Source organism: Neopsephotus bourkii, unplaced genomic scaffold (assembly GCF_033783945.1).
Source record: "Neopsephotus bourkii isolate Nb327-2 ecotype Australia unplaced genomic scaffold, CSIRO-AGI_Nbou_v1 NB_121, whole genome shotgun sequence".
In the NCBI taxonomy this organism is placed as follows: domain Eukaryota; kingdom Metazoa; phylum Chordata; class Aves; order Psittaciformes; family Psittacidae; genus Neopsephotus; species Neopsephotus bourkii.
In genome coordinates, this window is record NW_026900638.1 from 985,046 (window position 1) to 998,520 (window position 13,475).

A 13,475-nucleotide genomic window follows, 5' to 3' on the forward strand; every position below is an offset into this window, starting at 1 on the left:
GCTTCATCTATTCACATTATCAGTATGTGAGAATATCACATCAGCTGTGATACTGCAGCATATGAGAGTGGATGGCCTGATTCTGAGCCACAAAAAAAACAACAATGCAGCTCCCAAGATTTCAATGAAAACACTTGATTTTGCATTATCTGAGCAGACTCACTGTTGTTGACTCTTCCTTCTGAATATGCACAGTCACATATGATTATACTGTATGTCATTAAAAATTCACAGCTTAATCTCTGGCATAAATAGAGTAAAGGAGATGAACTACTCATGCACAGGCACCCTGCTATATACAAAGGCCATTTACTGTTGTCTTTTCAAAGTGATTTATTTTCTTTTCTAACTTATTTAGGCACAGAGGAACCAAACATATTAAGTGTTTATGAGAATGTGTGAATTCAGATTCATAAAATTGCCCAACTGTTTATTAGAACATCTGCATAATATTTGAATGCTTTCCTTTTGCATTGATTTCTATTACACTCGCATTATAATAAAACTCAGTGTGATGCTTGAAATTAATGTGACTGTTTTTGAAAGAATCACAGGGTGGTATTTGCAGTATAGGTACAAGAGGGTAGTACAGTCCCTTTGAAATATAAATATCACACTTGGGATTATGTGTCGTAATACCACAGAATGGTATTTGTTTTGCAGTCCTGGATAAGGACAGATATCAATTTTTTAGCATACTGACATATGCTGTTTACCCAAATCAGTAAGCTTTGCTATGAGGAAGAACGACATGAAATGAGCCTTATTTTTTTTCCTACATTCCAGAAAACCATATTCTGGAAGATGTGAATAAGTGTGTGATTGCTCTCCAAGAGGGAGATGTCGATACACTGGACAGAACTGCAGGTGCCATTCGAGGCCGTGCAGCCAGAGTTATTCACATCATTAATGCAGAGATGGAAAACTATGAAACTGGAGTTTATACTGAGAAGGTGCTGGAAGCTACCAAACTACTTTCTGAAACAGGTAAGCTTGCTTGAAATGTTTTTTGATTAGTTCTCTGAAATATGTCACTCAGAGGGGAACCTGTGCTTGAAATCAAGTTATAAACAGATTTACAACTGTGAGTTGTTTTTTATTCTCTACTCAATGTTATTGCAGAGGCTATATTGACAAGAGACATATAAGAGATTCAGTAGCCCATCAAGGCTAATCTCCATGTGGAGATTATATAAAATAAATACATTATCCAAAAATATAAAAGTCTGCAAGATGGATAGACTGGGAAAACCACAGATTTATTTTGTTATTTTACATATTTAAAAAACTATTATATCTATTTGTATGTATGTATTTATATATTCATAGAATATATAAATATATATTTATACGTATATACTTGTATATTAATTTATTACTATTATTTAACCTATTTTTGCCTTCACAGAGCAGAGAGTGGATTCCTCTAAGTGTAGAAGTTTACATGTAAGCTGGTCATATTAGACTCCTTTATACTCAGTATTACCTGTTGCTATGTGCATCTGAACTGTTCAGTGCAGGCAGTGCTTTCAAGTGCCCTCATCTTAAAACAGTGGTTTACCTTTGTTTGGATGAATCATACTTTGGATTTCATTCACATCACTGTACAAGTGACCAGCTATGATATAGACACACGTAGTGCAGAAGTCTGAAAATGTCTGAGTTGATCCTCCCCTATTAGGTGACAGTTGCTTATCTGGGCTTTAAAATCAAGAGTATTTGAGAAGAAACAAATGAGAATGCATCAGCTCAGGGCACACCAAATGTAACATTCAGACAAAACAGCCAGGCATCTCCCTATGACATAGAAAGCAGAATCTGTTGTAGCTCTGGCAGCCTCTGTGTCAGCCTTAAGGAGAGAAATAAGCAAAATGATTTATTGTAGTGTTGGTTGTCCCCAGCTTATTATGTTTAAGATCTAATGGGGAACCCAAGCTCTATTTGCGCAGCTAAATCCCAGTGGACCAAATTCAAGAATTTCTTCTTTTTTTTTTCTGACTTTTCATTATCATTTACTGGAAGTTATAGCTGAAGTGTGGATTCTTGTGATTGTGATTATGACTAGAGAGTTGTGCCTCAAGCACCCGCAATGCTTGTGTATTCACACCAGCCTGTAGAAAATAACTTTCACGGACTCCTGTGAGCTGCAGAACATTTTGGGGAAGGTCAGAAATCAGTGGCATGATCTCCAGCCTGTAGAGCACACTCTATTTGGCTCTACACAGCTATTTTCTATGCAACATTCATGTTCACTTTACATCCAGCTGACCTTAAGAGTCGTGTTTTGGCCATGTACAGCTTGAAAACAGTGCAATAAGGTTTGGTTTGTTTTTTCCCTCAAAGTTTCATGGTTCTATCTGTGTCATGGTTTTGAAGTAGAGGAAGCCAAAGTGGATCTGAAAGTTGTTTTTATTAGTCCCCCTATTTTTCATTACCCAGCAAGAGATCGATGGAATAAGTAGTGCACATTTAGCTTATTTGAAAAAGGCTATGGGTTGGTATGAATTCACACGGGAAAAAAAAAAATTCAGTTTGATATGGTAAAATATTCTGTGGCTCTCTTGTGTTAAAGTATCCTTTTGGTAAAGGAGAGATTTTGAAGCATTCTGCCTATCGCTGAGATTTCTTTATTAACCAACACAAAATACATCTTTAGGCTTTTTATTCAGCTAAACTTTCTGACTTAGTTTTTTATTAATAATAATATTAATTAATAGTTATTATTAATAAGAATCACAGAATTCCAAGGGTTGGAAGGGACCTCAGGAGATCATCTGGTCCAACCCCCCTGCAAGAGCAGGGTAACCTAGAGTGCATCACACAGGAACTTGTCCAGGCGGGCCTTGAGTATCTCCAATGCGGGAGACTCCACAACCCCCCTGGGCAACCTGTTCCAGTGCTCTGTCACTCTCACAGTAAAGAAGTTCTTCCTGATGCTAACGTGGAACCTTCTATGCTCCAGTTTATACCCATTGCCCCTTGTCCTATCACTGGATATCACTGAAAAAAGCCTAGCTCCATCATCCTGACACCCACCCGTTACATATTTGTAAACACTGATGAGGTCACCCCTCAATCTCCTCCAAGCTGAAGAGACCCAGCTCCTTCAGCCTCTCCTCATAAGGGAGGTGTTCCACTCCCTTAATCATCTTTGTGGCTCTGCGCTGGACTCTTTCAAGCAGTTCGCTGTCCTTCTTGAACTGAGGGGCCCAGAACTGGATGCAATATTCCAGATGCGGCCTAACCAAGGCAGAATAGAGGGGGAGGAGAACCTCTCTTGACCTACTAACCACACCCTTTCTAATGCACCCCAGGATGCCATTTGCCTTCTTGGCCACAAGGGCACATTGCTGGCTCATGTTCATCCTCCTATCCACCAGGACCCCCAGGTCCCTTTCCCCTTCGCTACTTTCCAGCAGGTCAGTCCCCAACCTGTACTGGTACATTGGTTTTCAACAGAGTAATAGTTGTAAAAGTCAGTTACATAGATCAATAATAGGCACAATAAATACCATCCATATTTAATGCACTTTTGTATAATTTGAATTACAATTAAGTGCTGGAAGCTCTGGACTAAGTGAATATTGACAACATCAACTTACTAATTCTGGGATTCAATACTTAACACTGAGTCATTGTTCCTTAGTTAAAGTTATTTATTTTGTATCTTGTAAAATGTGAGTAAATTTGAGTAGTAAAAAAATATTTAAAAGTTATATTTTAAATGTTAAGAACTCTATCATGTACAAATTGTGCAGCAGAAGTTCAGAAGACAAAATGGGTCCAGATTCAATGGAGCACATGAAGCTAAAATAATTTATGCCACACACAAATGTGGATCATTAATATTAGAGTACAATTTCTATCTATCTGCAGCTTTTAAGGCCGTTTACAAAAACATTTATTATTTTTTCTCTATGATTTTTGATTAAAAAGAGTAGAGTTTACTGACTCATTTTGTCATTCAGGAATAAAGTGGTTAAAATGGTATGTACAGCCTTCATACACCATTCTGTCTGTGCCTTGGATGTTTATACCCTGCTCTCTCCATACACCATTCTGTCTGTGCCTTGGACTTTTATACCCTGTTCTCTCCCTTGGAACAGGTCTCTGCATAAATATCTGTGTAGCTATGGATATAGAGATACAAGTATCTATGAATACACACGTATATTTATATAGTCTTTCTATTCACCATCTTGAGATCCAACCCAGATTTTATCAAATGCACTAGAATGATGAGATGGATTTATTTGGAGTTAGGCTTCACCCAAAGATGCACGTATCAAAGTCTGTGAGAAGCACAATGATGAAGATGCATTTTCAACTTTGCAACTCCTTTTTTTTAATTGATCTTTATTTATTTTTAAATGAAGTGCTTTTGAAAGCTGGAAAAATTTAGTCAAATGACAATGGAAGGGAAATAAGCACATTACCTTTCTCTTACGATTATGATTTACTTTCAACTGTCATTTCAGGAAAGGAAATCTTCTGGTAAGCCTCTTTTTCCAGGGATTTCATATTGTTATAGGAGTACTAGGTTTGATCTACAGTGCAGAAATATGGTTACACTGTTTTGGAAAAAGAAACACCTTGCTCATGCTGGGGGGGGGGGGGGAAATTAATCTTTAAGGAAAGCAATACTGGTAGGTTCTGAGAAATTGAAACTATGCATACCTTACTTTTAGAACTGGTCTCCCCTTAAAGATTTGTTTGTTGTGTTATTGTTTTAAATTTACAGCCTTCAGAACATATGGTTTGGGGTTTTTTTGTGATTTAGTGCTTTCTTGCTTGCGCTTGACTAACCCACTGCCTTTATAGCCAAGCACTTGGTATAGACTGGATTCTTACCTCTGACAGCAGTATTAAGGAGTGACAGGTTGGTTAATGTCTTTTTAAAATTGAATACTTTTATTTCCCTTTTAAACTAAAATAAAAACTTGACTCTCACTAACCTGCTTATAAATCCAAAATGAAAACTATAAAACCATGGAGTCTACGGGCCTTGATAGGAACAAACACTAAACTCATAGAGTGTGGTGTGTGTTAACTGTGTGCAGGAGTAAACCAGAGCTTTAGTCACTGTGAACTTTGGGGCACTGTGAAGTTTTACTAGTACCTTTAGTTCAGTTTCCTAAAAAGCAAAGCCCAATAGCAGCCCCAGCCCTGGACATCATCCAGCTTCATGAGGATAGGGATGGATTGCATGGATTGGTAGGCAGTGTCATGCTGATGGCTCCTGTTAAATGTTATATTGGTGTTCAGCATTTGTAGAGAACTGTGAAATTATCCTGCTACAGATGGTCCATGAAAAAAAAAAAAAAAGGAAAGAGAGAAAAGTGGAAATGAAAAAGAGAGGAGAAAGAAAAGGTTAAAATCAAGAGAAAAGGCAAAAAGCAAAGGAACGGAGCCAGACTAAAAAGGGAGCACAATTTCTGTTTGAATATTGAGATCTCTTATACTGTTCAGCACCTTGTCCTTGCAATGACTAAGGCCAACTGAGTCTCCCATTGCTTTTAAGGAGATCAAAGTCTACTCAGCAATTGCTTCAGAAGCTGTAACAACTGAAGGGAAGAAGCATGAATTTCTAAATGAATAAAAAGAAGTGTCTGTAGAAAGAAATCAAGTAACATGCAACGAGGCTGAATATTATTTTTGAAGACTTCTGAGACACAGGGAGGAGAAAAAGCTGTGACATTCTTTAAAGGTCAGAGGGTTGAATTTAGATTAGGAAAACTAAAGTAGACTTTGCAGAGTTGTAATGAAAGGAGTGAATGGGAAATGAAGGAGAAAAAGCAGAACAAATGGGACCAGAACTGCCTGGGAATGGCTATGAAAAGTTTCCAGTGTTTCATGTTTTTTTTCCTTCAGTTTTCATTGGGATGTCTGGAAACCATCCTGGAAGAGCAAGTAGGGACTGTAGCAACAGGGCAAGGGGTAATGGGTTCAATCTTAAACAGGGGAAGTTTATATTGGATATAAGGAAGAAATTCTTTCCTGTTAGGGTGGTGAGGCACTGGAATGGGTTGCCCAGGGAGGTTGTGAATGCTCCATCCTTCCTGGTGTTCAAGGCCAGTTTGGACGAAGCCTTGGGTGACATGATTTAGTGTGAGGTGTCCCTGTCCATGGCAGAGGGATTGGAACTGGATGATCTTAAGGTCCTTTCCAACCCTAACTATTCTATAATTCTAAGTACTGTAGTACTGGGGTTACTCATTCCTGTGAAAAACATTGGAAATTGAAATTGTCCAATTCAAAGCAGAAATTTGATTTTCAGCTTTTAGCCTGCTTTTAAAGTACCCCAATAACTTTGTAACTCTCTGGTTTTAAATAGGTGACTTCTGTTTTGACTCAATTTTCTTTATTTTATATTATCAAAATGGGCTAAAGCTGAAAATCAGCACTACAGGCAATTCAGCAATAAGCCTCTGAGAATTTTATCTGTGTTAATAGGGCAAACTCTAAAGATATTTATCACTAGGAAAAGGCAGCTTCATGATGTTATCAAAACTAAAACTGAAGCGTGGCAAAGATGGATTTTTCAGCAGTGATATGAAGGGAAACAAAATGTAGAAGCAAGAAGATGAGTTTAAGCATAACTGTAATCCAAGAAAACCCCATATTGTATCTGAGGGAGAGCTAAGGATTTCAAAATGGAGCCTATTTTAAAAATAAATTATGTTAAATTCATGTTTTATGGGAGTTTTGGGTAGTTATAATACAACTTATGGGTACCATCATTCTGAGAACATGAGATCGTTTATCCAGGGGTTTGATGAAATTATAGCTTTTATTCTGCAATGCACTGTAGCATTTTCTTTAAAGTTTTGCTAAACTGAAATCCAAACATCAAGGTATCACCACCAAAAAACAACTATTTAATGGATTATTAAGGTATTTTACAAAAGAACCAGAGAATTATGTTCCAGTAGTGCTTGGTTTGATCCAAAGAATTTTTAACCTGAGAGGCCATATTCAATATACAGAGGAATGCAATGAGAAATCATGTACAATATATTATAATACAGTTACAGGAGACACATAAGACTTGAATAAATCACCACAGGGTCTACAAGCTTCAATGCTATTTCTTTTTTTCTCTACTTTTACAGTTTAAAAATATAGTATTAAAGGAGAATATAATAATTGATACAGATTTTCAAAAGCTTTTCACAAAGCCCTGCACACACAGCTGTTTGGGAAATGGGTAGCCATGGAATGAATGTTAAGGCCTTTGATGGGTTAAGAGCTGGTTGCAAGACACAAGCAAAGCATAAATGACCATTTCTCAGCAGGCAGCAAGATAAATCCTAAGATGTTTCAGGGGCCAGTGCTGTGGTTAGTGCATAATGTATTAATTAAGAGGTGAATAGGCAGGAGCAAAATGTGACAAAAGGAGAATGTTAGTTTGGCTAGTGGGAGTAGGGGAGTTTCCTTATCAGAAAGGCAATGCCAGAAGATAATTTTATTTCATTTCTCTAGGTAAATGGAACAATTTAAACTGCATTATCTACATTGACAGGAAGGATCTGAGCTAATTCATCCTCTCAGAAAAAAATATGGCGTAATTATGGGCAGCTGGGCAAAGATACCTTTTCCAGGCACTACAACCCTCAATCACTGTTTAAGTTAGCCTGTATTATCAGGAGTACATTCACTGAATGGCTTAAATAGTTGCTTCAGCTTTGGTCAACCTAAAAGTCTTACAGAAATGGAAGGCAGTCAAGATGAGAATGATAAAATTAAAGAAATGTGGGGATATAGAGGAAAATTAGCTCCAGGAGTGTTTAAAAAGACTAGGATTATCTATTTTGGATGTGTCAGATATCTTAGATAATGAACAGTAGATTACTATAATAGAATTGCATGTTTTCATAAGCCATTAGTACTTAGGCACTGTTAAATTCTTTTCTCAAAAACATTTTGTGTTCTTAAGAGCCGTTTTATAATGTAAGGAGGGTGGTTGTGGAGTTAGAAAAAGTATACCTAGGAAATACAGGCCAAAAAATGCAGTGAATGTTGGCTAGCTCCAACAGAATGTTTTGTGAAATACAAGTGTAAATTGTAGAAAAATCTTTTAAAATAAAAACACTGGCATTCCTTGCATCGCCTTGCCTACACACACCTACGTCCAGATATACACAAAATTATAATCAAAGCCAGAAAGTGTGTTTTGCTTGTGTTATATAAGCAATTTTTTTTGTGTCCAACAGCATGCAACTGTTTTCTTGAGGCTGTATTCTGAAGAGCTACATCTAGCTTTTATTTGAAATATCAACCTGAAGGAAGCTCTGTTTAGTAGTAACAATATTTTGGTGGTGTTCACTGAATGTAGTCTGTGTTTGCACAAGTAGGCAAGAGAATGAAGCATCTGAAATTGGTGAGACACATGTCCCTGCAGCCGTCATTTGTTATCCTTCTTTGCATGCCTTGTGATATACCCTTTCATTATGTGATTGCCTACTATGCTGGCCATAAGGCACCTCGCCGCAGATACAGCTTACCTTGGCTCTCCCCTGACATTCTATCTTTCTGCAAATGACAATTCAATGAGGACAAAGTTTGAAGGTTTGGGTTTTATTCTTTTATTTCTGTCCATATCTCACAGTACTTGGTAAAATAACTCCAGACATGCCATTAATTTCTATAATGTACAGCTCACCTGTATTGCATGTAAGCAAATCCAACATTTCCTGAAAGAGCTGCATTGTCATGTCAATGCCTCATAGTTGCATATACCCACAGATAAAGTAGAAGCCTTTTGTGAAGTGCAAGAAGACTGATTTAACACATATGGGCCAAAGGATCAGGACTTGGCCATAAATTCAAGGCACCTTGAGAACATTGGGTTTACAGTCCATGTCTAAATTGGAGATACAGTTATATTGGCAGTGAAGGCTGATTCTTCCTGAAAGTCCCGTGTTTACTGCAAAATGCTATAGCATATGCACATTCATTATTTTACACCCATCCTTTAATCATTTCATAGGGGGAAAAGTCAATCAGTATACCAAGAAGATAAAATATGGCCTGCATTGGACAGTGATGTTTCATCCTTTTCTGTGCCATAAAAATGAAACCAGCATGCTGCAAATTTTGCCCTAATTTTGCTTTTCCTCGTTCCCGAGTGACAAATGTGAGACGTGTAGGGTTTGATATGCAGAACTGATGAGGATTCACACTTTTACTAATGAGTATTTGACTGTAACAGAAATCAGTGACTGCTTCTTTGGGCGCAGAATTGTGAACACTGAAAACCCAATTCAGTGACATAAAGCACAGACATAATTATGGGCATTTGAACTTGGGTATTAGGACAAACTTCTTCACTGAAAGGGATGCCAAGCATTGGAACATGCTGCCCAGGAAAATGGTGGATTCACCATCCCTGGAGGTATTTAAAAGATGTGTAGATGTGACATTTAGGGACATGGTTTAGTGGTGGATTTGGCAGTGCTGGGTTAATGATTGGACTCGATGATCTTAAAGATCTCCAACCTAAATGGTTCTCTGATTCTATGATATATTATGTAATAGTTCAGTAGAGTTTTATAAAGCTTGTTCTTTTTAATTAGCAATATAATAATCATGACTGAAATGTTGTAAATTATGATATGAGACTAGGGCTTAAAAAACATCTACTGAAATATTTAGATTCTTCTGATAAGAAATTTCCAGTTCTTCTAGAAACAAACTTTGACAAACACTTCTAGCTAAATAAGGTTTCACTTTTGATTCCTTATTCATCCTTCAAATTACATTGAGAAAATATGCCGTCTTTGGCAGACTATGTCAGATATCCCATAGGAATTAATTTTATGCACTGAAACTACCCAGTAGACAGTGTTCTTTCCTCAGTTAAGTAAATTAATTGAGCAATACAAAAAAGTAATTTAGAAAAGGGAATAAATTTAATCCAGAACTCTGGCATTTTTTAAGCTATAGCTTATAGCTTTCAAGGATCCTTCTTTCAACTTTCAGCAGTGTAGAGGTTCAGACCTTTAGACTGCCATGTCATTCTTGAATAATATTACCCAAATCAGACCAGATTTTTACAGCCACTTAAGGGCTGTTTCAATCAGTTGATTGACACCTAAAATTCTGTGTCGAGTTTCTATGAACACGGCATAGGGAAATTCAACTTTCTGAAGGACAACTATATGAATGCTGAAATGAATGCAGAGCTACAAAGAGATAGCCAGAGGGCAGAGCTGAGTATACTGGAGTATGAGATCAGTCACTTCTCTGGAGCTCAAACATCTGGTTTATCTGAGGATGATAAGGCTTGAGAGAACAAATTCTGGTCTTTGAGAAGGTTGATTCCCTTAGATCCAAACCGCTGGATGCTAGAAAGAGTTGAGTAGGTCCTTGTCTCTTTACAAATAGCTCTGCTGATGCTATCCAACAATAATCTCCTAGCTAGAAAAGTGCCCCAAAGATGAGACTTTTGGGAACCCTTCATTTCCAATGAGATCTGAGTGGAAAGTGGACACTTCTTGCTCAGCTGGTACCCTCCTAGGCACCCTTCTGTTTTAGAGAAAAAAGCATTCCAGGATTTGATGCAGGAAAGGGATTCATTTAGGCCCAAATTTGGTTGTCTAAAGCAGACATCCAGTCTAAGCCAATCATCTGTCCTCCCTCTCTCATCAAAGGGCAGAGCAGTATCAGAATTTGGTTTAGCTGAACTTGAACTGCTTTCTTAAAGTAGGTGTGATTAACTGTCTAATGGAAACATAGAATCATAGAATAGAATCATAGAATAGTTAGGGTTGGAAAGGACCTCAAGATCATCAAGCTCCAACCCCCCCGCCATGGGCAGGGACACCCCGCTCTAAAACATATTACCCAAGGCTTTGTCCAACCTGGCCTTGAACACTGCCAGGAATGGAGCATTCACAACCTCCCTGGTCAACACATTCCAGTGCCTCACTACCCTAACAGGAAAGAATTTCCTCCTTATATCCAATCTAAACTTCCCCTGTTTAAGTTTTTACCCATTACCTCTTGTCCTATCACTGCAGTCCCTAATGAAGAGTCCATCCCCAGCATCCCTATATGCCCCCTTCAGATACTGGAAGGCTGCTATGAGGCCTCCACGCAGTCTTCTCTTCTCCGTGCTAAACAGCCCCAACTTTCTCAGCCTATCTTCATACGGGAGGTGCTCCAGTTCCCTGATCATTCTCGTGGCCCTCCTCTGGACTTGTTCCAACAGATCCATGTCCTTTTTATGTTGAGGACACCAGAACTGTACACAGTACTCCAAGTGAGGTCTCATGAGAGCAGAATAAAAGGGCAGGATCACCTCCTTCGACCTGCTGGTCACACTCCTTTTGATGCAGCCCAGGATACGGTTGGCTTTCTGGGCTGCAGGTGCACACTGCTGGCTCATGTTCATTTTCTCATCGACCAACACCCCCAAGTCCTTTTCCGCAGGTCTGCTCTGAATCTCTTCTCTGCCCAGCCTGTAGCTGTGCCTGGGATTGCTCCAACCCAGGTGTAGGACCTTGCACTTGGCATGGTTAAACTTCATGAGGTTGGCATCAGCCCATCTCACAAGCGTGTCAGGGTCCCTCTGGGTGGCATTCCTTCCCTCCAGCATATCAACCGAACCACACAGCTTGGTGTCATCGGCAAACTTGCTGAGGGCGCACTCAATCCCACTGTCCATGTCACAGACAAAGATGTTAAACAAGACCGGTCCCAACACTGATCCCTGAGGGACACCACTTGTAACTGGTCTCCAGCTAGACATTGAGCCATTGACCACAACTCTTTGTGTGCGACCACCCAGCCAGTTCTTTATCCACCGAGTGGTCCATTCATCAAATTGATGTCTCTCCAATTTAGAGACAAGAATGTTGTGTGGGACAGTGTCGAACGCTTTACACAAGTCCAGGTAGATGACATCAACTGCTCTACCCCTGTCCATCAGTCCTGTAGCTCCATCGTAGAAGGCCACCAAATTGGTCAGGCAGGATTTACCCTTGGTGAAGCCATGCTGGCTGTCACCAAGCACCTTGTTGTTTTTCATGTGCCTTAGCATGCCTTCCAGGAGAATCTGCTCCAAGATTTTACCAGGCACAGAGGTGAGACTGACTGTTCTGTAATTCCCCAGGTCATCCATTTTCCCCTTCTTGAAAATGGGGGCTATATTTCCGTTCTTCCAGTTGTCGGGAACTTCACCTGACTGCCATGATTTTTCAAATATGATGGCCAGCGGCTTAGCAACTTCATTTGCCAGCTCCTTCTGGACACGTGGATGGATTCCATCAGGACCCATGGACTTGTGCATGTTCAGATTTTTAAGATGGTCTCGAACCAATTCCTCTCCTACAGTGGGCCCAAGGTCTTCATTCTCACAGTCCCTGCATCTGCCTTCCAAGACTTGGTTGGTGCGGTCAGAGCCTTTGCTAGAGAAGACCGAGGCAAGGAAGTCATTCAGAACCTCAGCCTTCTCCAAATCCTGTGTAGCTAGTTCACCTGAGAGCTTCCTGAGGTTGCCTACATTCTCCCTAATCTGTTTATTTGCTATGTACCTGTAGAATCCCTTCCTGTTATCCTTAATATCCCTAGCCAAGTTTAATTCTAACTGGTCCTTAGCTTTCTTGACCTAGTCCCTAGCTTCCCAGACAACATCCCTGTACTCTTCCCAGGCTGCCTGTCCTTGCTTCCGCTTTCTATAAAACTTTTTTTCATTAGAATTTTCCTCAGGAGCTCCTTAGCCATCCAAGGAGGTCTCCTGGCCCTCCTGCTGCACTTCCTTCTAGTTGGGATGCAACACTCCTGAGCTTGTAACAGATTTCTAGCTTTCAGGATATACAAGGTAGGATGAAACCAGGTCAACTTTCCTAACTCCCATTGATACCACTAAGAATTAGAAACCTGTGCACCTAGAGGGACTTAAACCTTCATTCTTTTTTGTGTCATAATTATCCTTTTCTACATTTCTGAGCATTCACATCTACTTAAGATTCTGAGGAATTCAAGTTCCTAAATAATAAGGCCATAAAAGTGCATTAAATAGATAAACATTCATTTAATCTTGCATATTAACGAAACTTTACATTCTAATGCTATGAACAATGACATTTTTAATGTTTTTATCTCAATAATTTTATGTAGCCTAACTTTTCCCTTCTCAGTGATCTTGCTGCTCCCACATCACTAAACCAAATACACAGCTGTTTTCAAGTACAAACATTCCACTACAAGTTGATTGCCATTAGAGAAAAAAGTCAATAGAAAATATATATTTAGAAAATAGATAATTACTTCACATTTTAAAAACTTAAAAGATACAGGTGGGGTGAGAGAGAAACAAGCAGAGCTTTAGTGAAGAGCTGCGTGGAGCAAGGTGGTTATCAAGGAAATACAGGTTATATCCAGGCATGAGTTTACCCATGGTGATGTGCTAGTTTTCTATTAGGCTGATAAAATAAAAATAATCTTTGAAACTAATCAATGGATGCAACGGA

At 39.1% G+C, this 13,475-nt stretch overlaps 1 protein-coding gene across 3 annotated transcripts in view; it reads left to right on the forward strand.

Annotated features, from left to right (window-relative positions):
* CTNNA2 (catenin alpha 2) overlaps positions 1–13,475 on the forward strand; it is a 505,102-nt gene that overhangs the window by 441,132 nt on the left and 50,495 nt on the right. For all 3 annotated transcript variants that reach the window (XM_061365551.1, XM_061365559.1, XM_061365568.1), the window contains one exon: positions 787–987. In XM_061365551.1, the coding sequence (XP_061221535.1) occupies positions 787–987 (201 nt within the window). The remainder of the gene's footprint in view (positions 1–786; positions 988–13,475) is intronic.